Genomic DNA, 27,309 nt, shown 5'->3' with positions numbered 1-27,309 from the left:
AAGTGAGACCACACCCCTCCAAAGAGCTGCTGTGGCTCCCAGGGTGGACCTCTGCAACTGAGACCACACCCCTCCAAAGAGCTGCTGTTGCTCCCAGGGTGCACTTCAGCAAGTGAGACCACACCTCTTCAAAGAGCTGCGGTGGCATCAGGGTGGACCTCTGCAACTGAGACCACACCCCTCCAAAGAGCTGCTGTGGCTCCCAGGGTGCACTTCAGCAAGTGAGACCACACCTCTTCAAAGAGCTGCGGTGGCATCAGGGTGCACTCCAGCAAGTGAGACCACACCCCTCCAAAGAGCTGCTGTGGCTCCCAGGGTGCTCTTCAGCAAGTGAGACCACACTCCTCCAAAGAGCTGCTGTGGCTCCCAGGGTGCACTTCAGCAAGTGAGACCACACTCCTCCAAAGAGCTGCTGTGGCTCCCAGGGTGCACTTCAGCAAGTGAGACCACACCCCTCCAAAGAGCTGCTGTGGCTCCCAGGGTGCACTTCAGCAAGTGAGACCACACCCCTCCAAAGAGCTGCTGTGGCTCCCAGGGTGCACTTCAGCAAGTGAGACTACACTCCTCCAAAGAGCTGCTGTGGCATCAGGGTGGACCTCTGCAACTGAGACATCTAGTATGTTAATGCAATGGCTCTAGGGGCTATGCAGCTGTGTCTTCTTCCTCTAAGTCTTAACCTGATTCACCTTCAGTATCATTCTAGTGGCTTGAGACATTGTTCTCCTCTAAGCACTCCAGTGTTGCCTGGGAGCGGTCAGTGCCTTCTTACTATCTCCTTTTTCTCTTTAAAACGCAACATAGAACGTACAGTGCAGAGAAGTTGCTGTCCCTCCCTAGAGCTGTTGTTTAGGTTACCATTTCCACCTCTACTGACAATGGGAGCCTTTGACCCACGCCCTGCCAGTATTGTAGGGGCCATGGCTACCGTATGGCAATTTTACCGTTACTGAAGGCGTAGCGGCTAAGGGTCCTAGCAAGGCCAGGCTTCGTGGCCCCCTCAGATCCTTCCTTCTTGATGAGGTGATTGGCATCTGCTGGTGCTAGTGGCCCTGAGTTTACCACCGTCTGGCCTCACCCTGCACCACCAGCTCCCAGTCTCAAGAAGGGAGTGGGAGCAGGAGAGACCAACAGGCGAGGCCCCTGTTCCCTCTCAGAGCACCTTTTCGGCTACTACACAAGCGTTCGGCTGCTGATACACAACTTGTATGGTGTCTGGAACAAGTGAACTCATTTCACTAGTGTTACACAAAACTGAGCTGATTACTGTTCTCTACATCCATCTGTATGCTGTGTTCTTGCCCCCTCCCGCGCCAAAGCAAAGTCAGTCGTATTATTTGATATAAAACTTTGTAAAGCGCACAATTGTCCACCGGCGTCTTGGATGTGGCTTAATACGATCTCCTTCCACCTAAACCAGACTATCTACTCCACAGAAGTATTAATAGCTATAGGGTTGCTGAAAACAGCAAGGTACAAGGTTTTTAATTGCTTAAATAATGCTTTGATGAAGATACTTGTGTTGTTTAGATATCTTGTTAATGAACAGTCATTTGTTGCTTATCAAGATCTGAAGTGAGGTAGTCCGCAGGGCCTGGTTCTGCTGACCACTCCCGCCAGGTCTGGCCGTGTGCTGGGCCACAGGTAGCATAGGTGGTCAATGCGTGCTCTTGGGGGGCTTTGTGCACAGCCAGTGTGCGTGGGGGTCTGGGGGTTCTTGTACTTCATGGGAATTGGGGTAGATGACATAGAACCTCCATCCTTTCTCCTCCGCGATCCTTCCAGTAGGATCTTGTGCAGAACGTAAGCGTGCCCACCCGCTCTCTTCACGGGCTGCAGTGCCTCAGCCCACCCAGTAGATGGCGCATTAGAATTTGCCGTGGTGCTTCCTGGTGACTGTTGACCTCTCTAGAGTGGATTTTGTGTTGGTTGTTCAGGGATCCAGCGTGGCATGGCAGCTTCTTGAAATGTTGACATGGTTGGCCGGGTGCTAGCTTGGCAAGGGATCCGCGAGCTAAGCTCTCCAGACGTTTCTCAGACCTCCTCCAGCATGGACTGTGGGATTGCTCTAACTTCCTGATTCTTGAACAGTGTCTCTAATGTTCTCTCTAAGCCTTTGCTTCACCTGCGTGTCCTTATATCACATAGCAGACAACTTCCTTTTATTTAAAATAAATAACATTTCTTATAATGTATTTCTGTGGGCATTGCATTGTAAATCTGATTTAATCTATGCAATGTAGTGGTCCTCTCCTCCAAACAGGGCATCGCTACACGCAGTCCCTGCTGCCTTGGCAATGGCCTCCGATTCTGTAACTTAAACTGAGTTTTCCATGACACCGCTGAGGCCATTCTAAAGCTGTCCCCAGATGTTGGCTTCACTGTACCAGGCTTTTAAATCCCAGCCCGAGTCTAGAGCGCTGACTGGGTGTCCCTAATCCCACTCCATATGGTGGCGAGCTTGAATTCATGCAGGGTTGACTCAGCCTTCCTTCTTGTCAGGGTCACAGGAACCAGCGCCACTGAGATGGGTAAGAACCATCTTTACACTTAGCAAACAAGGTGCTGTTTGAAAAGAAAGAGCTCCCACATCTGAGGCAAATGTGCTATAAAAGACCCAGAGCTGGCCTGTGTTATAACATACTTATGGAATTCAGCTGTTCTGCAGGATCATTTTAAAGAGGGATTGGAGTGATTATAACTTGATGTATGACAGTCTTCTTACTGGTATGTTCTTGGCCAGGTATGTAATAATGTGCAGTGGTGGTCAGACCTGTCATTCAAACCTCAACCATTTCCTTTGCTTCCAGGGACCACAGCGGGGGTAACAAGGCCTTGAAGCGGCGTCACAAGTCCTGCCGGGTGTACGGGAGCGCCATCGACCGCATTCCGGAGCTCACCAAGTAAGTGATGGAATTACCTACCCCTGGCGCGTTGCTAATACCGGGGAATGGAAGTTGCACATTATGATTGTCCAAAGACCTTAGAGGTGCTTCAGTTGTTTTGCCTGACTATTGTTAGTTCAACAATTTTATCTGAAATATACGTACAGAGAGTGGCTTTTTGTTAGGCCTGGGCGGTAAATTCCGTTCCGCTCGCTGAATTTGGGTAATTTTGCGTTCTGCTGAGAACGCGGAATTGCCAAAAAATACCACGATCCGCCGAATTTTTTGCTTGTTCGCGCTTTCAAAATGCATGTTTGCGAGATATTTCTCCCCAAGCACGCAAACAGCATTCGCGAACAGGAAAAAAGCATTACAAACAGGCGGAACAAGCAATTCTGCGTGTTCGCTGAACTTTTGCGTGCCTGCGGAGATTTTATACCGTTTCGCGGAGCTTTGCATAGCGCGACTACGCAAATTCTGCCCACCCCTACTTTTGGTCAGCAGGCAGCATCTATTGGTCTTTTAAATTGTCATTCACAATGTGCATCCGCCCACCACAGCAGGAAGCATTGGGTCAGCACCCTTCACCCGTTGGCTCCCTTAACTCTGAGTGACGGCACAAAGCCTGTGCACATTGTTCACAATCGCCTACAAATAGTTCATTTATCACAAAGATGGTTCAAAATGTTAAAAAAATTACCTTTAAATAACTTATATTTTTTCGCCTGTGATACAGGTGATTTATTTTCAGTCTCCCATTAATATTGCTGATATAATATGTGCACGTTGCATTGTAACATTGTAGCCGCCTGCAGTTTGAGTGTTTGGTTAGGCTTTTATTTCACAAATAATAAAAATCATAAAAATGCACTTGACAACTGAAGGTCTTGTTATTTAAAAACACGACTAGTAAAAATGCCTACATCAGTGAATGTTTTATACATTTCAAACATTTATTGCAAGCATACTCATGTTTTGGTGTCCGCATACACATTTCTCTTTCCTTTTTGTAGCATATGCTTGCAATGAAAAAAAGAAATAAACATTGCATTAGTTTGCCAAGCCCAGACCTTTGGCTTTGCCAGTGCTTATTATTAGGCCTGGGGTTAATTGTGTTTCTGTTCAAAAGACAGGCAGAGGAAGGTCTGGATAATTCTTGTATTTTGATTTAAGTAGCCCCGATGAAAAGATTTGAAGCATGACTCAAGGGCAACTATGGGTTTCAGATGCTTAGCATCTTTTCACTTTTTTCTTGTGATTAAAATTTGCTTAAAATGATTCCCCAGTGATGCATGATTATGTTCCACCCACAGCCACATGTTTTGATTTTTGTCATTAATTATGTTAAGCTTAGAGCGTGGGTCTCCAATTATCCCTCTAGCAAGACATCTGGCAGACTTTATCCTGTGGGGCATTGATAATTAACCCATTAGCATCCTATTAACCAGCTCTGTTTACCTGCTAATGTCATTTGCTTCGAAGGGACCTTATACATAAAATATATTGTTTTTGGTGACGGCGCCCAGTGCCAGGAACACCTGGAGTGGATGAGTCTTTGCGCTGAAGCCTCTTTTATCAAAGGCAGGACTGTTCTTGCTTGTTCTTAGAAGGTTGCTAAGCTCCCTCTAGTGAAGACGAACACATGCCAATGTCTGGAAGATGAAACCAGTTTAGTAGGATCTGAGAGAATGAGAGAATATGCGTCTGGCGTCTTTGAAGGAAGCTCTCCGTTTGTGGATCTGTGGTGGGTCCATGAGTTTGAAGCTTGACACAAGCAGCCAGAAGGAAGAGTCACCCAACAAGTGCCCCTTTGGAAGTGGGCTTCATACACTCACACAGCCTTGTGCTCTTGTGGAAGTGGGCTTCATACACTCACACAGCCTGGTGCTCTTGTGGAAGTGGGCTTCATACACTCACACAGCCTGGTGCTCTTGTGGAAGTGGGCTTCATACACTCACACAGCCTTGTGCTCTTGTGGAAGTGGGCTTCATACACTCACACAGCCTGGTGCTCTTGTGGAAGTGGGCTTCATACACTCACACAGCCTTGTGCTCTTGTGGAAGTGGGCTTCATGCACTCACACAACCTTGTGCTCTTGTGGAAGTGGGTTTCATACACTCACACAGCCTTGTGCTCTTGTGGAAGTGGACTTCATACACTCACACAGCCTTGTGCCCTTGTGGAAGTGGGCTTCATACACTCACACAGCCTGGTGCTCTTGTGGAAGTGGGCTTCATACACTCACACAGCCTGGTGCTCTTGTGGAAGTGGGCTTCATACTCGCACACAGCCTTGTGCTCTTGTGGAAGTGGGCTTCATACACTCACACAGCCTTGTGCTCTTGTGGAAGTGGGCTTCATACACTCACACAGCCTTGTGCTCTTGTGGAAGTGGGTTTCATACACTCACACAGCCTTGTGCTCTTGTGGAAGTGGGCTTCGTACACTCACACATCCTTGTGCTCTTGTGGAAGTGGGTTTCATACACTCCCACAGCCTTGTGCTCTTGTGGAAGTGGCCTTCATACACTCACACAGCCTTGTGCTCTTGAGAAGTGGGCTTCATACACTTACCCAGCCTTGTGCTCTTGTGGAAGTGGGCTTCATACACTCACACAGCCTTGTGCTCTTGTGCAGACAGACAGGAATATACCTCCGCGTAGAACAGCTGCTAGTAAAGTGCTAGTCTGGCGGTAACCTTTGCTTCAAGGAAGCAAGACAACATTTAGTAAAACCCATTTAGGTACATTTTAACTCTCTCTCTCTCTTTCTTTATTTTATTTTTTAATTCAAAAGTGCAAGTAAGTTTAAAAGCTGTGGTGCAGGGCGGGTCATCCTTGGATACATGTACCATATCAAAAGAGCTCATGGGAGGAGTGGGGAGGGGGGGAGGTTCTGTAAAAGAAGCTGACAATAGAGGCTTGGATTGTGCCAAGGTTGGTTTTTTTTGGTCATCGAACTTCAGAAAGTTTTTTGGTCATCGAACTTCAGAAAGTGGTTTTATGCGAACAGGTATATAGTCGATTCTCTTTTTTTGATACTCTGTGAGGCTTGTTCAGGGCTTGTTTGTTGCATTTTCTGAAGCTATTTAAAAAAAAATGAGCAGTATGTCATCTTTGTTTGTGAAGCACCTTGTTAAAGCTTGATTAAGGCCAACTGGAGGTGAGTTGTAAACGTCTTCAAACCCTACAGTTAAGGTTCACTCTACGAGGAGCTGGAATTGCCTAGAGAAGAAAGGACAAGGCTGCTCTGGGGCCAGGAAGATGCCCAGATCTCTTACCAAGTGCAAGTCCAAGTGCAGGACTTTAGTCCTTCATGCTGGGAGAATTCCATGGCTGTGAAAGGGGCATCTTCAGACTTGCGACTGCCCCTCTTGTGTAAGCGGTCAGGGAAAGAGTGAAGGCGGATAGGAAAGGGACGTCTTGACATCAGCACAGATGGGCTTTTACACCCGAAAGGCACTGGAAGCTGGAGAGTAGCAGAGACCCAGTGGCATGGATGCAGCTCAGGATTAGCACAGTTTTCAGAAGCACCCAGGAAGGCCAATGATGGCTTCTGGAGAAGCCACAGAATTCTAGCATTGGGTGCCTAGAAGGTCTGCTGACCTGTCTGTGCTGGCTCCCATTATATCATCTCTTCCAGCTGATGTCACTGAGATTTATGATCTCACATTTTGAAGTTAGCCCTGCACAGAGACTCAGTGCAGTCGGACACCATGTACCATAAACCAGCAGTGGAGCAGGTCTTCCCAATGCAAGGCAGAGCTCAAATGTATACCCCACCTTGACGCCTTCAAGAGTAGCAAACATGTAAACAGTTTTGGCTGAGCAAGCTGGTTTTCATTCGTTTCAGTCTGATGTGCTAGGGTGATGCACTTCTGAGGTTTGGCGACGAATATATCTGGGGAGACCAAGTTAGCATGAGTAAGAAAACATGGCAGAGGCAGGGTTCGGTTACACTAAACAAGTAAACACTTTTAAAATCTTGTACAGTCCCTCCATCTTGTATTATTTTTTGACCAACTAAGGTAGGTCAATAATCATCATTCGCAACAATTAATCATCAGTCGAAACATATCATCAAACTGATCGGCGATATTCTGATAACTGGCATCATCATAGACTATTATGCATCCTTGTCTCTTGTTAGGTTGGAGATGGAGGTGATACAGAATTGAATGAAAACGTAAATCAATAAGAAACCAATAGTGATCGAGACACCAATGACAAAAGGTCCCCACCATGCTAAAGGTTCATCGATCGACACTGTCATATTTATATTGTATTTGTGGCTTCCTCCAGAAACATTCGACATAAAGGTAGCGTATAACTCTGATTATGGCGCGTTCACTGCTGCTAGCAACCTTAGCAGCCAATATAAAATTCAGAGAAATGTTACTTTGCAAAAAAAGTTTGTTGAGCTACCAACGGAGTGACTATTAACCCAAGAGCATTAGCGGTAGATTCAGCCACCTCCTCCAGTATCTTAGCAGCTCAACAAATCTCATCGATTAAGACACCGTCCCTTAACGTGGGGGCGGAATTCTGAAGATTTTGGCTGTATTTTAAATGTCTAACTTCTTTCTTTCACTCATTTCAAGACAATGAGTAACTTAATGTCTTGTTGCGGGCACGATGTATGCAGGGTAGAAGGACTCAAAGGACCGGTCCTTGGGTAGCCACACATCAACCTGATTGCCACAGAGGTAGGAAGTTCCACTTTGATCAGAGAACAGCACACCAGACTGAAACACAGTGCTTTTCAAGTCAGCTTGATTGAAGACTAAAAAGTGGATCCGGTCGCAATGCCATGTAATGATGCCTGAGTTTTTGACTTCACACTTCAGCCCTTTAGAAGTTGAGTCTAAATGAACAGCAGGGGCAGCAGCTCTTGGCTGAGCATAGAAGGCGCTGTCCGGCCATCAAGGGTAGCACGGGTGGAATAATTATCAAGGTCATGGTGAGGTGCCAACGCAGATGACCCTGCTCCATCCATTCGGAAGGAATCTTAATCATAGCCACGCCCCCGTTGGAGCCAGTAGGCACAAGTGAGCAGAGCCAAGTTGCCCAGAGCTTCCTGTCCTGTTTGAACTGGCCCAGGACCTGCAGGAAAGTATTTTCTTTGTAGGTGGAGTGCTTGTTTCAACCTTGGGTAGAGGCTTTTTGAAGCTGACTTCCTCCATCCCCAGCCCCTTTTCACCTGAAAGAGACACACATTGAGCCAACTAAATTGACTTGCAGCAAAGAAGTAGTGGGGAGGCTTCCCACGACCCGGGCTCAGGTTGTAGCTGTGGGCCGGAGATGCTCCAGCCTTGCAGCGCTTCTGCAGTGTCCTCAGAGGAGCAGTGGTTCTTCTCTCAGCTCTGAGGTCCACTTGCAATGCATGGATCCAGGCTGGCCGTCCTCGGTATCTGAGAGTAGTGTTAGTGAGCAGCGGGGCATGAAACAGACCCTGTCACTGGGGTTGGAGTGATGAATTCTTTGTTGGATCTTGATGGATGTACCATGTTACAACGCATACCGTTACAACTACCTACCATTACAACGCGACCATTACAACGCATACCATTACAACGCATAGCGCTTTGAGGTGCTGGATAGTGGTAAGTATAATTTACTATTCTAACTCCAGTCCCCGTGGACCCTAGGGAAGGTGTTGGATAGTAAATTATACTTATTCCCTATCCTAGAGCGCCCCCCAGCGCAATGCGTTGTAATGGTATGCGTTGTAAAAGTCGCGTTGTAATGGTAGTGCGTTGTAACAAATGCGTTGTAACAGGTGTATACCGATCTTGATGTGCCCCCAGTTGATGGACTATAGATCGAGAGAGGCTTCGCTCGGCGCCGCTTGGACCTGAGAACGGAAGCGGTTTAGAGAATGAATGAGTTGTTTGCCACATTCTAAAGCCAAATGATCAGACCGGTGCAAATCAAGTAATGCTGGAAACACTGGAGGAAAGAATCATACATCTGCCCATGACAGTCTCGCCTGGGCTAGGTTTAGGCAGCTTGCATCAACAGCGCTAAGGGAAGGACATCTGGTTATTAGAGTCCAGTCTCTCCACATATCGAAAACATTTTATTTCTCAATGTTCAGTTGAATCGCTCAACCTTCCCTGAGGATTCTGGGTGATGCACGCATTGTAAATGTTGAATCCATAAAGCTCTGCATAGTTCCTGAACAACAGCGCAGAAGCGGCTGGTGTCAGGGCAGGGTGGCGGGGCGAGAGGGAATGAGACTAGGGCAGAAAAAAAAGATAACTTGCCTTCAGCCATTTCACACTCTTCTGCTCCTCTGCTAACAGGCTTACAGAATCCCCTGTGGCCAATCCGGATGCTGCTCTCACAGCATGAGTTTGAAAAAGTGGGGAGTTAGGTCCTGGGACGTGCGGTCGGCTGGACCATGGGTTATATTTTGTAAAAAACAATGTGCCAACCACACACTTGCTTTTGATCCTCTTCTTTCGAGGAGGAAACCAAGAGAAACTTCAAGGTTTATCCGGGTATTCAACTTTTACCCTTTTACTTTTTATTGTTTTCAAATTTTTCAATTTCATTTATGAAAAGAACACTTTTTCGTTTTTTGAAATCACATCAAAAGACAATTATTCACAACAGAAAACATTTTTAGACATACAAACAACTAATTGTATATACACGCTAGTTCACTTTGATATATATACACATATATTTTACAAAAGACCAGCCTTTTGGTTGGTATAAATATGAGATTTTAAATAGACCATTGTTGAAAGTCAGAAAAAAATTAATAGAAACAACTTAATCAAGTTCACAAATCATTTTACAACCATAGACCAAAAATGAATTTCTTTAGTCTATCAACAGACTACTGTCTGATCTCTTTTTATGCCAACGCGTTTCGAATCCGGTATGTTCACTCAACGGATTCTCTTCAGGGCTCTGCCTTTAAAGAACGTATCTGCAAGGTGTATAAAACAAAGCTTATTTTAGCTTCTTAATCTAGAGCTAATTTGCTACCTTCTATGCAGGTTCAACGTCATCACTCTTACCTGTAAACCAGCTGTTGCCGGTCCTCAGGAAGAATGTAGTTTTGACTGAGAATCTTAGCTGTATATCTACAAGCAAAATGAAGGTATTATCACTTTTCTGACTTAACTAATATCACTAAACTGGGCACATCTCTTTTTGACATACCTTTCGGGATCAAATCTTTATTCCCTCTGATATGTCAATGTTCCTTTTCGGTATTATGGGTTAGAGCCTGCAATTGGCAAAGGATAATATGTAAAACCTTGTATTTGCACAGAAAAAAGAGAAAGAGCGTTCACTGCTCATCGAGGCATACCTGATTATAATTATTTATTTGCTTCGGCTCTTCTCATAAGTAGTGGGCGCCACCCAATGCTGTTTAATTTCACCTTGCCGGTTGTTACTCTGCATAAATTGTAAATATGTTTAAGTTTCCCTGTCGGTTACATCTTAGTGGGACACTCTTTAGTGGAATCGTTTATAACTTACACATATTTTCCGCTGGCGGCGGGTGACCTTAGTCTTTGGATACAACGGGTGATTCTTCTATCGCGCTACGGGCGCGTTCCGATTTCAGATTAACGGTCGTCTCTCTGCAGTGAGGAAACATATACTTTTACTTGCCCGCATGTCAAATTTTGGGCAACAAACCCTCTTAAAATCGCTCGACTTACTTGTATTCGTGGCAAACCGGCAACTGGCTTTCAGTCACAGGTGGCGGCGGCCATGATGGAACGGGTTTATACGTTTTTCGCATGGGCATGAAGGGTGCGGCCACCTTGTAGTGTTTTTTTTTACAACAGTGGATATGTTCAGTGCCAAAGAAGGTGAATATACCTTTGTAGTTAAAGGGGATGTTTTCCATATTACTCACTCGATTAATCACTGCACTGGAAGCAATAGAAGTGTAATGTGATTCTATGTCTGTAGCCTTGATACCTCTGATAGCGAGTTCAAGCCAGTTAGTGCACTATTAAATTTAAGAATTAAATAGGCTTCTTTCTGCAATAAAATTTTATCTGGGTCCATAGGTCGAGATTGTTGCAGCACAAACAAGACTGACCATTTCAGGTCATTTTCAGTGTGGTTATTTTCAATGAAGTGCTCTACCATTGGGGCGGTTAGCACCTTATTTTTCAGCCTTGACTTGTGTTGCGTTATACGCATATTTACTTGCTGTGTTGTTTTCCCTATGTAAATTTTTCCGCAGGGGCAAATAATTACATACACTACATTGCGTGTCTTACAGTTGGAAAAACTCAAATGTTTCCATTTGGTGGAAAAGGGCTATCTAGATTTTCAAGTAAGTGCCAATTTTTCAGCACAACTTGTCTCAGTTTGTTCGTATCTGGTCCGAATGTTGTAACGCAATGAGTTTTTTATCAATTTTTTGGGGTATCCTCTATTCTCTAGTTCACTGCAGAAAGTGTTTGCATGTCGTTCGAATTCCGCCTTCTCCGTGCAGAATTTAATATCTTGGTGTCTGGCATTTAGGAACTGCGAACCTGTGCCAGCTGTCTCCAACCCGGAAACGCAGCTCATGTTGGAGACCGCTCCAGTGGGTTTGTCCATCCTAAGACGGACGGCCAAACCCACATGCGCACTGAAGGCAGTGCACTTAACACTCACTACCCCTCATTGCCTATCATCCCCTGCCCCCCCCTCCAAGACTCTGCACACTTAGAAGAAAACAACCAATGGGATTAGAACCAGTTTTATTCCCCCCCCCCTGGCGGGGGTGGCAAGTGGCAATGCTCCTCCGCCATAGCAGAGCCGCCGCTGCAACAGCTGACACAAAATATGTTTCTTTCTCACTTCTGATTTTGAGCAGGTTCTCAAACCTAGGTACAAAGTCTGAAAATAGTCTTTTGGCCACAGTGATGGTGTGACCTTGGGAACAAGAACAGCCTTCTTCCCTACAAGAACTCATGCAAACCAACACTAGAACATGATCAATGTTAGGGCATTTGGATTACATCTATTTGACATGAACAAATGACCTCCAGGGGAGGAGTTGGCAGCAGTACCTAACGTTATAAGCTTGATAGCTTAAGAAGCACCGACTATAAGCTTGACAAATACGCCCTAAAAGACCACCGTGCTCAGAGCTTGCCTGGTGTTCACCTTCCCTCCAGTGAGAAAGACTCAAACAGCAGAACCTCCTTCTCATCCAGATAGAGGGTCTCTGGGAGTCCTTGCTGGCTCAAATAAGGCATAATAAGAATCCCCTCTAATTGCAGAAAGTTTTAAAGACATGGCTCTTTCACTCACTATGAACACAAGATGTAGTGCCATCTGTACAAATCGTTAAGTAGGTACACATGGGTGCTCCTACTCCCTGCCAACACTTCATGGGTAAGTCCTGTGCACCATGGCTGCACCATGTGTGGGGCATGTCTTTGAACCACCACACGATTTTGGAAAAGGGGGTGGTGATGGACAGAGTTTCTGAATGATGCAGAATACTCTTACCCAGTCAAGAGATCAGGGCTTGATCCATCACCGTTTTTAGCTCACTGCACCATCCCAGCTCAGAACCTGGCTACATGCAAATTAGTCTGTTCCTGTCCCAGTGCATGATGGGAACAGGGCAAACCAAACTACCAAGCCAATTCTTATACTGGGAAGGAAACAAGCTTCCGGGGACCGGTTTCTGGCATTTCAGCCGTCTTCGGCCCGGCTTGCTTGAATCCTGATGGTGCAATGAGCAAGGGACTCACGTCTGAGTATACCCTCCCACACTTAGTGTGGACAAACAAAAAGAATGGCCTTCTTATAACCTAGGAGCACCTACCATTGAAAGATGACAACCTTCCGCTTAAATTCTCCTGATAAACTGCATCAACTCTGAATCTCACTCTCTCACTATCTACGTCGCGGGCAAAGTAACAACAAACAAAGACAACTGGCATACTCGCTCACACAGAATCAAACCAGGGTAACAGACTCATTGACCACCCAGACATTGAATTACCTTCATCCACTCCAGCCAATCAGGGCAGGGAGCCGTAAGCATTATTACCATCGCCTGTCAATCCTTCAGCCCCAACTGCATAGGATTTCGATTGTAGAAGAATTTAAAGGTAGTTGCTTTTTTAGCATAAAACTAATTTGCCTATGTGTTAGACCTGACATCATTGGCTTGAGTCTCTCCTCCATTTTTTCTGTTTGCCTCCACTGTTTTTCGATGTTTTGCTGGATAATGCTTTGGGCGCCGTGCCACTGCTGATCAGTGCCACAGCGCAAGTGCTCCCGATGTTAAATTGATGTATCGATTGTATCCATGTTTGGCTTATTTGGTTTACTGTCAGTCCCTCGTCTAGTGCACCAAGAGTGCCGGGGCTTGTAAATCTAAATGCCGCTCGTGGGCTTGCAGCACGTGTTGTGCCACCCACAAGAGCGGCCTCGTAAAAGAATGTCTACGGGTCGGTCATTGCGAGACCCACGTGCAGTCTGGTACTGTCACGCGGACTACGCAGGTATACTTACTTGCCAGTCCCTCGGACCTTCCCTTAACTTCATGTTAGTCACCCCTATGGTAGGCCCACGGGCAGGGTGCATTGTAAGTATAAGGTAGGACACGCCTGACCAAGTTGGCATGTCCTGATAGTGAACGACAGCCATCTTCGTTCTTCACTATTGCGAGGTAACCTGCTCTCCATTAGTTAGAATGGGCTGCCGGGATTATTAATGCTATGATCCTAGTTGGCTCGGGGAGTATGGTGCAATGTCGAGTTTGGTATCCCTGAACTCGGGGTTTAATTACGCATCCGTTGGTGTGGATGGTTTTTGGACTCTGGGTTTGAAAATAGCACTTTTAGAAAGTGTCTATTTTCTTGTCTAACCATTTCTGGTTTCTGCTGGTCTTGCGTGTGTGTGACAGGAGCTGGGTGGCTCCAGAGGTCTGGATGAGTCAGTGTGGGATGAGTGGGACATTTGCGTTGAGAGTAGGGGGAGAGTAGTTGCTGATAGCCTGCCCTGCCTGATACAATGCTGGCTCCACCTCCTGCCAAGCGGCTGATGGCTCCGTGCCTGCCATGGACGATCCTAGCCCCACCTCCTACCAGGAGGCCGATAGCTCTGCTCCTGCCAGTGACAATGCTGGCTCCACCTCCTGCTGGGCGTCTGAGGACCCAGCCCTGCTCAGTGAATAGGCCAGGTGCCTCTGCCTGGCTCCACCCACAACAGACCCAGGATGTTGGGAAATTCCCCTGCATGGACAAAGGGATCAAAGCCAAAAAGGGGTATAAGAGAAGGACCCCTGAACCAAGAATTTAGATCACTTCTGACAAGGAACCCTGTAACCAAGGACAAGAGGCCTGCTGATCTGAGGACTTGCCTACCCCTTCTGCCAGTGTGCTGTTTGCTGGGGGGAATCCTGCAGTGCTTCTTTATTTTTGCCAAGGAACCAGGAGAGAGGAACTGTGTGTGTACTTTCACGCTTGCTAAGAAAATCTCCAAGGACTGGAAGAGTGCCAGTCTCCTGCTGAAGTCACAGGGCTAAAGGACTTCATCTGCTTAAAGTGCTATTTGCTGGAACCTGTGAATCCAGCACCTCTGAAAGAACCCGCAATCTCGACGCCGACGGACGTCGCCGAATCCAGCTCGACATAGTGAGTAACGGCTCCAGTGTCCCGCTTCCTCGACGCCGGCCGCCGGGCCCGATCGACGCCAGCAGCAACGCCAGTGAGTAGTGAGTTCGGCTCCAGCTCCAAGGGACCTCGTGTCTGCACCACTGCTGATCGCATCGCCCTCGTGCCCTCTCGACGCCGTGAGCGCTGCTCACACTTGCAACAGAATCATCGACATCGACGACTGCTGAGGCCTGGTCGACACCGAAGACGCGGCGCCGGATTGCTCGACGCCGCTGATCATCGTGTGCTTCATTTTCAAAGGTACTGTGTTGTTGGGGGTCCGTGTGACTCCAGGCTCGACGTAGCGCTACTCGCAGTCGACGCCGAACCTTTGGATTAACTTTGCCTCGACGTCGTGCAGCCCCCGTGTGGGTTACCTTGTTGCTAAGAACTGTGTTTCCAAGAAGAAGAAGAATTGCTTTGATACGAAAAGACTTTGTCCTAAAGAAGCATCCGCATTTGAACCGTTATTTCCCTTCCAAACGTATTTATTAAGATTGTGTATATTTTTTTTGTCGTTATTTGGTCTTGTGCTAAGCCTTATATAAAAATCCTTATTTTTATAATACTACTGTGTCGTGTCCATTTGTAGTGTATTCACTTTGTTACTGTATGTGGTCATAAATGCTTAACGCACAGCCTCCGAGATAAGCCTGTTCTGCTCTGCCAAGCTACCAAGGGGGTGAGCAGGGGTTATCAAAGGGTGTGATCCCCTTGCCCTGACTAGAAAAGGTGTGTCCCTATTTGTCAGAAGTGTATACCTCTGCCAACTAGAGACAGCCGGATCTAACATTGGTGGGTCAGCGGTGAGGATCTGAACTTTGCATTTATGACTCATGTGCAGTGATTAGTGTGCGCTACATAGTGAAAGCAGACCATAGCGCAGTCACAATCTATTTGGAAGGATCCTATTTTTGGTTCTCCGCTTTTCTGAAGCTTGATTTTTTGAACACTGCCAGTTTTGACCATGAGTGACACCGGAGTCACTACCCCTGTTGTTGTTATGAGGAATTTGATAGAAGTAAGATCGAAGATTACAGCAGAAGGCAATTGGATTATCATTGCCAGCATTTGAAAGTTCCTACTAAAGGCTGCAAAACCAAAGGGGAAGTTCTCAAAGCCTTGAAGGCCTGGTTAGAGACCAGAGATCCCTCTGATGCGGTGGTGGTACCGCCAGGGGAAGGGGATGAGGAGGCGCCAGTGAATGGGCCTGTGTCCTCTCCCGGTAGCAGTGTTTCCTCCAAAGGTCTTTCCCCTGAAGAAAGAGAAGAAAGGGCGAAGGAGCGTGCATACAACATGGAAATGGCAAGGCTTAAGATAAATGGGCAGTTGGAGTTAGAAAATGCAAGAAGTCGAAGAGAAGCTGATTTGGAGACCAAAAGGTTAGATTTCGAAAGAGAAAAGTTAGCTTTGGAGCGTGATACCAAGTTGAGGGAGTTGGATATCCAAGCTAAAAAGTTAGAATTGAATCCCTCTGGTGGCAGCATCCCATCCGAGCCTGCAGAAAGTAGGTTTTATTTTCCCAAAGATATGATAAAGGATTATCATAGGAACGAAGATATTGGTCAGTGGTTTAAAGTATATGAGCTAGCATTGTTGGCCCACCAGGTCCCTGAGAAGAATTGGGGAGCGGGGTTGTGGGGTCGCTTTGTGAATGAGGGGAGAGATACCCTGTTAGACATGCCTGTTGCGGATAGGATGTCGTATGCTCATATGAAAGATGCTTTAATGTTGCGGTATGGCCTAACCCCCGAGAAGTACAGACAAGCTTTTAGAGAATGTAAGAAGTTGCCTGGTACGACGTGGGTTGAATATGTGTCTTATTTTTGCAGAGCCATGGATGGTTGGGTAAAGGGCAGCAAAGTGGAAAGTTATGAAGCTCTTTATGATTTGTTTGCTTGGGAGCATTTGTCTAATAACTGTTTTCCAGAGCTGCGCCAGCACCTTATTGATAGCAAGATATCTAACCCTAGAAAACTTGCTGAGGAGGCGGACCGCTGGGTCGGTACCAGGGTCCACAAGGGTCCAGTGGGAGACTCAGCCAAAGGTGGGCAGGGTCCCCAGCAGAAGAGTGGGGGGGACAAGGGTAAACAGAAGGAGTCTCAGAAAAGGCCCCAAAGTAATCCCCAAGGGAACCAAGGGAAAGGTTCCCAGCCTCCCCCTGAGAAGAAGCCAGGGGCCCCGACGGGTAAACCTGTTCATAGGGGCCCCCTAACCTGCTACACTTGTGGGCAGGCGGGACACCGGTATTATGACCCCCAGTGTCCCATGAAGAAGTCGAATGCACCGCCGAGTGCACCCCCCCGTCAGTTGGCGAGTGTAGCCCTGGGAGGGGAGGAGATGGTTGTCCCTGGTGGGAGGGGTCCCGCAGAAATGTCCCTAGTCTCGCTAGGAGACATGCAAATGGTCCCTCCACCCCCTCTGCCTAGTAACACTAGTAAATATAGGCAGTGGGTGACCATTAATGGCCATAGGGTGGAAGCTCTCAGAGACACCGGAGCGAGTGTGACAGCTGTCAAGTGTCACTTAGTGTCCAGAGAGCAGGTGGTTCCCCACGCATTCTACCCTGTGATAGCTGCTGACAACTCCCAGAAAGAGTGTGAGGTAGCTCAGGTTTCCTTTGAATGGGGGGGGGTTTCAGGTACTCTTCAGGTCGCTGTGAGGCCCGCCATGCCTGTCGATTGTCTCCTGGGCAATGATTTAGAAGACTCCCCTTGGGCTAAGGTGGAGAGGGAGGCGCACTTGAAAATGTTGGGCGTGCCAGAGTGGGTGTGTGCAACCACTCGATCGATGACAGCGAGTAAGGGTGTTGATGGGGTCCCGGAGCCTGAAAGTACGGCCCAGGACCCAGCTGTGAAGAGAAGAGGCAGGAGGCGTGGGAAACCGGCCCCCGTAGTTCCCGTGGTCCAGGAGGAGGTAGACCCTGAGGGGGATGCCCTGGAGCCCACAGGGGAACAAATTGCCGAACTGGGAGATCTGCCCGAGCTGACCCATTGGCAGCAGGATGTGGTCCCTCCAGGGAGGAATTCTGTGCCGAACAGAAGGTGTGCCCTTCTCTTGTGGGTATGAGGCAGCAGGCCTCAGCCCAATCCTCAGGTGATCAGTCAGGGTCACATTTTGTGTACTGGGAGAACGACCTCCTGTATAGCGAGCCTAAGGCTGCTGAACCTGGGTCAGCCCGTGTGCTGGTGGTACCCCAGCGCTTCAGAGCATTCCTACTGGGTTTGGCTCATGACGTACCGTTAGCTGGACATCTGGGGCAGGACAAGACCTATGACAGGCTTGTCACCCATTTTTATTGGCCTCAGATGCGCAGGGATGTAGACATCCATTGTAAGACTTGTCACACTTGCCAGGCAAGTGGGAAAAGCGGAAGGAAGCAGAAGGCTCCCCTCCAACCTTTTCCAGTGGTCAGTACCCCCTTTGACCGGGTGGGCATTGACATTGTTGGGCCCCTGGACCCCAAGACGGCCCTGGGCAACAGGTTTATCCTGGTCTTGGTGGACCATGCCACACGGTACCCGGAAGCCATCCCTCTCCGAACAGTGACGGCCCCCGTGGTGGGACGGGCACTGATGAGTGTTTTCTCCCGGATGGGGTTCCCCAGAGAGGTGGTGTCAGACCGGGGCACCAACTTCATTTCAAACTATATGAAGTCTCTGTGGAAGGAGTGTGGGGTAACCTACAAGTTCACCACTCCTTACCACCCTCAAGGAAATGGGCTGGTTGAGAGATTCAACCGGACCCTTAAAGGAATGATCATGGGTCTTGAAGAACCAATGAGGCGGAAATGGGACGTCCTCTTGCGATGCCTGTTGTTTGCTTACCGAGAGGTGCCGCAGAAGTCTCTGGGGTTCAGCCCCTTTGAGCTTTTGTACGGTCACCCGGTAAGAGGGCCTTTGAGTCTGGTCAAGGAAGGCTGGGAGCAATCTCCCAGGAAACCTCCCCAGGATGTATACAGTTACATGCTGGCCTTTCGGAACCAGACTCGGCGCTTCAGAGAACTTGCTCAGGCAAATCTGGAAGCCAGCCAGGAGGAGATGAAGCATTGGTACGACCGGAATGCCACTCTCGTAGAGCTTCAGCCTGTTCAAGAAGTGTGGGTCATGTCCCCTGTGGAACCTTGTGCGCTCAAGGACAGGTGGACTGGACCGTTTAAGGTTGTGGAGAAGAAGAGCGATGTCACCTACCTGGTGGACTTGAAATCTCCCAGGAACCCCTTGCGGGTCCTGCACGTCAACCGTTTGAAGCCCCACTTAGAAAGGTCCGAAGTGGGCATGCTCCTAGCTACAGACGCTGGAATGGAGGAGGAGAGCGAGCCTCTTCCTGACCTCCTGTGTGCTAAAGAGCAAGACGGGTCAGTGGATGGTGTGGTCCTCTCTGACACACTGACCCTTGAGCAGAAACAGGATTGTCGCCACCTGTTGGGGCAATTCCCGGATCTGTTTTCCTTGGTTCCGGGTGTCACTCATTGGTGTGTCCATGACGTTGACACCGGAGACAGCCCTCCTGTGAAGCTCAAGGCTTACAGGGTGACTGACAAGATTCGAGCATACATTAAGGAGGAGGTCTCCAAAATGTTTGCGTTAGGGGTGGTTGAGTCCTCTAGCAGTCCTTGGGCCAGCCCAGTGGTCTTGGTCCCGAAGGCTGCAGCGCCTGGTGCTTCACCGGAACTCCGGTTCTGTGTGGATTACCGAGGACTCAATTCGGTCACGAAGACTGACGCGCACCCCATCCCCAGAGCTGATGAGCTCATAGATCGGTTGGGGGCTGCCTGGTACCTTAGTACGTTTGATCTAACGTCTGGGTACTGGCAGATCGCCTTGACTGATGGGGCAAAGGAGAGGTCCGCATTCTCCACACCAGATGGGCTATACCAGTTCCGGGTGATGCCCTTTGGGATGAAGAATGCCCCTGCCACCTTCCAGAGGTTGGTCAACCAGGTCTTGGCTGGACTGGAGGATTTCAGTGCCGCCTACCTGGACGACATCGCAGTGTTCAGCGCCAGCTGGGAGGAACACTTGCGGCACCTCCAGGAAGTGTTGTTGGCCCTGCGCAGAGCAGGCCTCACAATCAAAGCCAGTAAGTGCCAGATTGGGCAGGGTTCGGTGGGGTACTTGGGGCACCAGGTAGGGAGCGGCAAGGTTGCCCCCCCTGCAACCCAAGATTGATACCATCCTGGCTTGGGCGCCGCCCAAAACCCAAACTCAGGTGAGAGCCTTCTTAGGACTCACGGGTTATTACAGGAGGTTTGTCAAGGATTACGGTAACATTGTGCACCCCTTGACTTCGCTGACTTCCAGGAAGCAGCCACGAAACGTGATCTGGACTGATGCCTGTCAAACGGCCTTCGATACCATGAAAACTGCAATGTGCACCGCACCTATACTCCAGGCACCCGACTTTTCGAAAGAATTTATTGTCCAGACGGACGCTTCAGAGCATGGCGTGGGGGCTGTTCTAGCTCAGGTGAATGAAGAGGGCCGAGACTTGCCTGTAGCCGTCATCAGTCGGAGGTTACTTCCCAGGGAAACGAGGTGGAGTGCGATAGAGAGAGAAGCATTTGCTGTGGTCTGGGCGCTGAAGAAGCTAAGACCCTACCTGTTTGGGACTCACTTCCGGGTTCAGACAGACCACAGGCCCCTCAGATGGTTGATGCAGATGAGGGGTGAGAATCCGAAACTGTTGAGGTGGTCCATTTCCCTACAGGGGATGGACTTTACGGTGGAACACCGCCCTGGTACAGATCACGCCAATGCTGATGGTCTGTCCAGATTTTTCCGCCTTAGTGATGAGGACTCCCTAGGTCAAGGGTAGTTCTCCCCACATTTCAGCTGGAGGGGACGCGTGTTAGACCTGACATCATTGGCTTGAGTCTCTCCTCCATTTTTTTCTGTTTGCCTCCACTGTTTTTCGATGTTTTGCTGGATAATGCTTTGGGCGCCGTGCCACTGCTGATCAGTGCCACAGCGCAAGTGCTCCCGATGTTAAATTGATGTATCGATTGTATCCATGTTTGGCTTATTTGGTTTACTGTCAGTCCCTCGTCTAGTGCACCAAGAGTGCCGGGGCTTGTAAATCTAAATGCCGCTCGTGGGCTTGCAGCACGTGTTGTGCCACCCACAAGAGCGGCCTCGTAAAAGAATGTCTACGGGTCGGTCATTGCGAGACCCACGTGCAGTCTGGTACTGTCACGCGGACTACGCAGGTATACTTACTTGCCAGTCCCTCGGACCTTCCCTTAACTTCATGTTAGTCACCCCTATGGTAGGCCCACGGGCAGGGTGCGTTGTAAGTATAAGGTAGGACACGCCTGACCAAGTTGGCATGTCCTGATAGTGAACGACAGTCATCTTCGTTCTTCACTATTGCGAGGTAACCTGCTCTCCATTTGTTAGAATGGGCTGCCGGGATTATTAATGCTATGATCCTAGTTGGCTCGGGGAGTATGGTGCAATGTCGAGTTTGGTATCCCTGAACTCGGGGTTTAATTACGCATCCGTTGGTGTGGATGGTTTTTGGACTCTGGGTTTGAAAATAGCACTTTTAGAAAGTGTCTATTTTCTTGTCTAACCATTTCGGGTTTTTGCTGGCCTTGCGTGTGTGTGACAGGAGCTGGGTGGCTCCAGAGGTCTGGATGAGTCAGTGTGGGATGAGTGGGACATTTGCGTTGAGAGTAGGGGGAGAGTAGTTGCTGATAGCCTGCCCTGCCTGATACAATGCTGGCTCCACCTCCTGCCAAGCGGCTGATGGCTCCGTGCCTGCCATGGACGATCCTAGCCCCACCTCCTACCAGGAGGCCGATAGCTCTGCTCCTGCCAGTGACAATGCTGGCTCCACCTCCTGCTGGGCGTCTGAGGACCCAGCCCTGCTCAGTGTATAGGCCAGGTGCCTCTGCCTGGCTCCACCCACAACAGACCCAGGATGTTGGGAAATTCCCCTGCATGGACAAAGGGATCAAAGCCAAAAAGGGGTATAAGAGAAGGACCCCTGAACCAAGAATTTAGATCACTTCTGACAAGGAACCCTGTAACCAAGGACAAGAGGCCTGATGATCTGAGGACTTGCCTACCCCTTCTGCCAGTGTGCTGTTTGCTGGGGGGAATCCTGCAGTGCTTCTTTATTTTTGCCAAGGAACCAGGAGAGAGGAACTGTGTGTGTACTCTCACACTTGCTAAGAAAATCTCCAAGGACTGGAAGAGTGCCAGTCTCCTGCTGAAGTCACAGGGATAAAGGACTTAATCTGCTTAAAGTGCTATTTGCTGGAACCTGTGAATCCAGCACCTCTGAAAGAACCCGCAATCTCGACGCCGACGGACGTCGCCGAATCCAGCTCGACATAGTGAGTAACGGCTCCAGTGTCCCGCTTCCTCGACGCCGGCCGCCGGGCCCGATCGACGCCAGCAGCAACGCCAGTGAGTAGTGAGTTCGGCTCCAGCTCCAAGGGACCTCGTGTCTGCACCGCTGCTGATCGCATCGCCCTCGTGCCCTCTCGACGCCGTGAGCGCTGCTCACACTTGCAACAGAATCATCGACATCGACGACTGCTGAGGCCTGGTCGACACCGAAGACGCGACGCCGGATTGCTCGACGCCGCTGATCATCGTGTGCTTCATTTTCAAAGGTACTGTGTTGTTGGGGGTCCGTGTGACTCCAGGCTCGACGTAGCGCTACTCGCAGTCGACGCCGAACCTTTGGATTAACTTTGCCTCGACGTCGTGCAGCCCCCGTGTGGGTTACCTTGTTGCTAAGAACTGTGTTTCCAAGAAGAAGAAGAATTGCTTTGATACGAAAAGACTTTGTCCTAAAGAAGCATCCGCATTTGAACTGTTATTTCCCTTCCAAACGTATTTATTAAGATTGTGTATATTTTTTTTGTCGTTATTTGGTCTTGTGCTAAGCCTTATATAAAAATCCTTATTTTTATAATACTACTGTGTCGTGTCCATTTGTAGTGTATTCACTTTGTTACTGTATGTGGTCATAAATGCTTAACGCACAGCCTCCGAGATAAGCCTGTTCTGCTCTGCCAAGCTACCAAGGGGGTGAGCAGGGGTTATCAAAGGGTGTGATCCCCTTGCCCTGACTAGAAAAGGTGTGTCCCTATTTGTCAGAAGTGTATACCTCTGCCAACTAGAGACAGCCGGATCTAACACTATGCCATGCCTTCTTCCTCATGCTCACTTGGCGTCACCAGATGTGTCCATCTCAGAGCCTCAACTGTGCTGAATTCTGGCCCACGATTTGCAAAGTTCCATGGAACTAGGAGGTAGAAGAGTGGCTACAGTCTGTGGTAGTATAGCAGGAAGCTCAAGAGGGAAGCCAGTGGTTGCCCAGGTCCCCACCCTAGTGCTCTTTTGAATGATTGAATTAAGAGAGGTACCTGATCGGATCCTTCTGCGTACCACATTAGGCTGTAACCGGAGGTGTTCCGATTGCAAGATGTCGGTAAACCAGGGTGAATGTACTTTCCAACCTACGCCTCCGAGGTATCGGGCCGGAGCTGAGCTGTCAGACCTTCCCTTAGGAGAGTACGCCTCTCCCACTCATTTCATAGAAACAGGGTAAGGCTTTTTTCTTGCTTGCGAGGGAGGTCCCACCTGAGGTACTCCCACCTGTATCATGTACCACCAGTATGGCAGAAGCAGGCAGGTTCTTGGAGAATTGGGTGGAGTGCCCTAATGGTGATAAAAACAAGTACTTCCCCAAAGAAGGCACCTTCATGTGGAGTGCTGAAATAACTTCAAGGAGAGATTAAAGGAACCTAAGTCTATTCTACTCCAGAACAAAGGTTGGCCTTCCCGGAGTGGTATAAGGATGTTACAAAATGCTGAGACCAACTGCAAGGCGAAGAGCTCAATATCCTGAGCACTCGCCCTGGCCCAGTAGACGTGCCCGATCCATTAGTGATGGTGGAGGTGATGCCTCCGAGGAGCTTTCAGCAAATCAAATCCTATGTGGATTGGTTTCCGTTGCAAGCCACTGCGTGGTAGTTTAAGAGTGTAAGAAAGAATTAACTGACTCTATTCATGCAGTGGTCGCTTGCTTTTATCACTAATACACAACACCTATTTAATGTCCAAGTTGTCTAGGTGTGAAATATTGTTACTGTTAACCTCCACTTTATCTGATGAGATGTCCTGTACTCAACACAGCTTTGTTGTTTCTCGCTTACCTCGATGCGGAACATTCTTACCACTGCCTAAGCCATTTGCGGATCTCACAGCTACACCGTTGCCCAGTCATGAGATTGTACATTGCGCTGACCTTTCTTGTGTCAGCAGTGATAAGGAGACATTGGTTGCTGGTCATGCTGTTTGCACCTCATATGAAATTATTGAGAGTCGATATTTATGACACACGTATTCCACCCAAGTAGCTGGATTCCTCGCTCTCACCCGGGCTTGCATTCCAGAAAACGAACCATCTTTAAAACCTTCCCCAAACAGCCATCACTCATACACAGATCTCATATAACCTTCTGCATTTCCAAGCCCCCCCCATCCACTCCACCCCAATATGCAAATGCTTGGAGGTAGTCCACAGCGGAATAAGCACAAAGCAAAAAAATACATACTTTTAAAAAATGTTTTTGAGTAAAAGGCTGTGTGGAGTGGACCAGAGAGCTGCTAGTTTACTGTAGGTTTCCCAGTTGTGGAGGGTTCCTGATCTCATGTGCTGTGGACAGAGTTAGTTGTCTATCCAAGTATGGAAATCCTCATTTGCAAGTGGTGCCGGTGATGTTGTTCTAATGAGTAGCGAGAAGGCGAAAAATCATCCTTTAGTGGGACTGGTAGAGTTTACTACAGTTGGTGGCCCTTGGCAGCCAGCATTTCCACCCCAAACCTCAAGCCTTCAGTCTCCACCTTCCTCCCTGGTGGAAAGCTTGCATTTCACCTTGGTTCCTAAAGTTCTGGTTCCTTCTGCTGCAGTTTAAGGGAAGTAGTGGGGGATATAAGATTGTTGTGGGCAGGGAGGCATTTTGGCAGAAGGGTTAATAGCCTTTATGTGTTTCCTGATATTCGCGGTCAGCGGTGCTGCGTTAGCTTGGTGGTCATTATGCCAGAATATGTCTACTTTGTTCTTTGTTAGCCAAGTCAGCTGACGTCTCCTTACCGTTGATTGTGTCTGCTCCTTCCACAGCCCCCTCAACGACAAAGACAGCATCACAATAGGACGGCTGCAGTTTCAGGCCTTCTTCACGCCCGGGCACACTGTGGGACACATGGTCTACGTCCTTGACGGGAAGTCTGGTGATGCCCCCTCCTGCCTGTTTTCTGGAGACCTCCTCTTCCTCTCTGGATGTGGTGAGCAGTGCCTGCCCTTCTTAGCACTTAGAAATAGTTCAGCACTTTCCAAGTCCTTGAACTACTAAGGATCAGCCACACCCCACTTAAGATTCCCCCGGTTATCCCACCTTCTTCTTCCCGGGAGACTGAGCGTCTGCTCTATGACCACAATCTATCATTCTTGCTTCTTTGGTCAAAGAGAGGCTTCTCCACTTTTTCCAGGACTTCTCACGTGCAGGGTCGTCCTTTGTGAGATCTGGCCACTTTGTATGATTTGTAACACCACTTTCCCACACCCTGTGGATTTATCCCTTCCCTGTCCTCACCCAGTTGAACTTTCCCTGCCTTGTACTGACTCTGTTGAAAGGCGAGTTGGTTTCCTCCAGGTGTCTCAGACTCATAGCAGGAAAGGTATCACAGTTCAAAATCAAAATGACTGCCCAATGTGTCGAATTGATCAATGGTCTGTTATTTTCTTTGCTCCTCAGGGCGGATGTTTGAGGGCAACGCAACCACCATGCTGGCCTCACTGGACACCACCGCTGCTCTTGGGGACGACACGCTTCTCTGGCCAGGTGGGTCTCTGGGTATTGGTTAGACGTGTGGGATGTGGAAGCCCTGTGCTGCTAGGGTTGTTTCGCCAGGTGAAGCTCAGGTAGCCGCTTGACTTCTGGTGCTCCTAAGGATTGGACGCAAGGCTTTCCCAGGCCTGTGTGTATCACTCTTCCTGAAGATAACATACGCCTGGAAGGATCCATTTAATAGCTCAAGAACTCGCGTCTTTACAAGGCTTTCCAAGCTCCCCCTGTAAGAAATAGAACTCCATTGAAATGTCTGAGCGACGGTATGTGAGAAAGAATTGATTCTCCATTGAAGTGTGAGGTCAGTGCTATGCAGGTTTGCAGACTTTTTTGAAGTGTAGGAGGCCAGTGATGGAGAAATGGATGCACTAGTAATCTTGAAGCAGTCCCGGAGTCAGCATTGTGTAAATGACTGTGTCTCGTCTCCAGTAACACTCGGGCTCGAAGTGCTCTTTCTCAGCCCTATTCCATGCACCACTACCTAGGGATGGTCATTCCTTTTCTCTCTTCTTCCTCCTAAATAGCCCCTTGCTGCCTCTCACCATCAGCCTTCTAAAGGTCTTTTTCTTGTTCGTACATGCAGGCCACGAGTACGCGGAGGATAACTTGACGTTTGCAGCGGTGGTGGAGCCGGACAATGCTGCACGGGAAAAGAAGTTCCAGTGGGTGCTGCAGCAGAGAGTGGACAAGAGGTGTACGGTAAGTGGGCCATGGTGTAGTGGGAGTTGAAGATGAACAGCAAGTAGAGGAAGTTTATGGAGAGCAAAAAGTGTCCTGTAAGTGCAATGTTGTGTAGGGTGAGGAGGAAAAGAGGTATAGCACGTGGCTGGAGGTGTAGGAGAGAGTGGGAGGTGCACAGTTATTGGAAGGCGGTGTAGTGTGCTGTGGATGGGAGGAGATGTTTGGTGAGTGAGAGCTGGTACAGTGTGAGTGGAAGCGCTGCATTATGAATGAAAGGTGAACTCTGGTGAGTGGGAGGTGAACTCTGCTGAGCAGGATATGGTGCAAGGTGAGTGGAGGTGCTGCAACATGAATGGAAGGTGGGAGCAGCGAGTGTGAGGTGGTCCATAGTGAGTGAACACTGATACAGTGTGAGTGGAGGCGTTGCAACATGAACGGAAGGTGATCTGTGGTGAGTGGGAGGTGAACTCTGCTGAGCAGGATATGATGCAAGGTGAGTGGAGGTGCTGCAACATGAATGGAAGTTTGTGTGCGGTGAGTGGGAGGTGAACTCCGGTGAGTGGGATATGGTGCAATTTGAGTGGAGGTGCAGCAACATGATTGGAAGGTGGTGTGCAGTGGGTGGGGGTGATCTGTGGTGAGTGGGAGGTAAACTGGTGAGTGGGATATGGTGCAATGTGAGTAGAGCTGCAACATGGATGGAAAGTGATGCGCAGCAAGCGGGAAGTGATCTGTAGTGAGTGGGAGGTGAACTCTGGTGAGTGGGAAATGGTGCAATGTGAGTGGAGGTACTGCAACATGAATGGAAGGTGACCTGTGGTGAGTGGGAGGTGAATCCTGGTGAGCGGGATATAGTGCAGTGTGATTGGAGGTGCTGCAATGTGCAGATAAGGTTGTGAGTTGCAGTGATCTGTGGTGAGTGAGAGACGGTGCCTTGTGAGAAGGTTCACAGTCCGTGAAATGTGGTCATTGTGACTGGAAGGCAGTAGAAGGAAGATACTGTATGATGAGCAGTGGTCCACTGTAAGTGGGGTGGGGTGGTGTGAGCTGGAGAAGAGGTGCACAGTGAGTGTGATTTGGTCCTCGTGAGTAGGAGTTGGCACAAATGGGTGGTGCACGATGTCAATGAGTGGAACTTGGCGCCCAATGAGTTATTGATTTAAAAAAAAAAGCATTGGCATAGCCAATAGGTCTCCCTTTTGAGACCTTATAAGTGTTTAGCCATGTAGCACAT

General features: G+C 48.7%; 1 protein-coding gene across 1 annotated transcript in view; it reads left to right on the top strand.

Moving 5' to 3' along the window:
- Window positions 1-27,309, top strand: part of PNKD (PNKD metallo-beta-lactamase domain containing) — a 278,177-nt gene that overhangs the window by 241,400 nt on the left and 9,468 nt on the right. The window contains exons 5-8 of the mRNA XM_086954467.1: window positions 2,808-2,900; window positions 24,668-24,831; window positions 25,302-25,388; window positions 25,978-26,093. Coding sequence (XP_086810593.1) covers window positions 2,808-2,900; window positions 24,668-24,831; window positions 25,302-25,388; window positions 25,978-26,093 — 460 coding nt within the window. The remainder of the gene's footprint in view (window positions 1-2,807; window positions 2,901-24,667; window positions 24,832-25,301; window positions 25,389-25,977; window positions 26,094-27,309) is intronic.

This window comes from Lissotriton vulgaris, chromosome 2_1, assembly GCF_964263255.1.
Source record: "Lissotriton vulgaris chromosome 2_1, aLisVul1.2, whole genome shotgun sequence".
Taxonomy (NCBI): Eukaryota; Metazoa; Chordata; class Amphibia; order Caudata; family Salamandridae; genus Lissotriton; species Lissotriton vulgaris.
The sequence above is the reverse complement of the archived record's forward strand: the minus strand, read 5'-3'. Positions and strand labels throughout refer to the sequence as shown.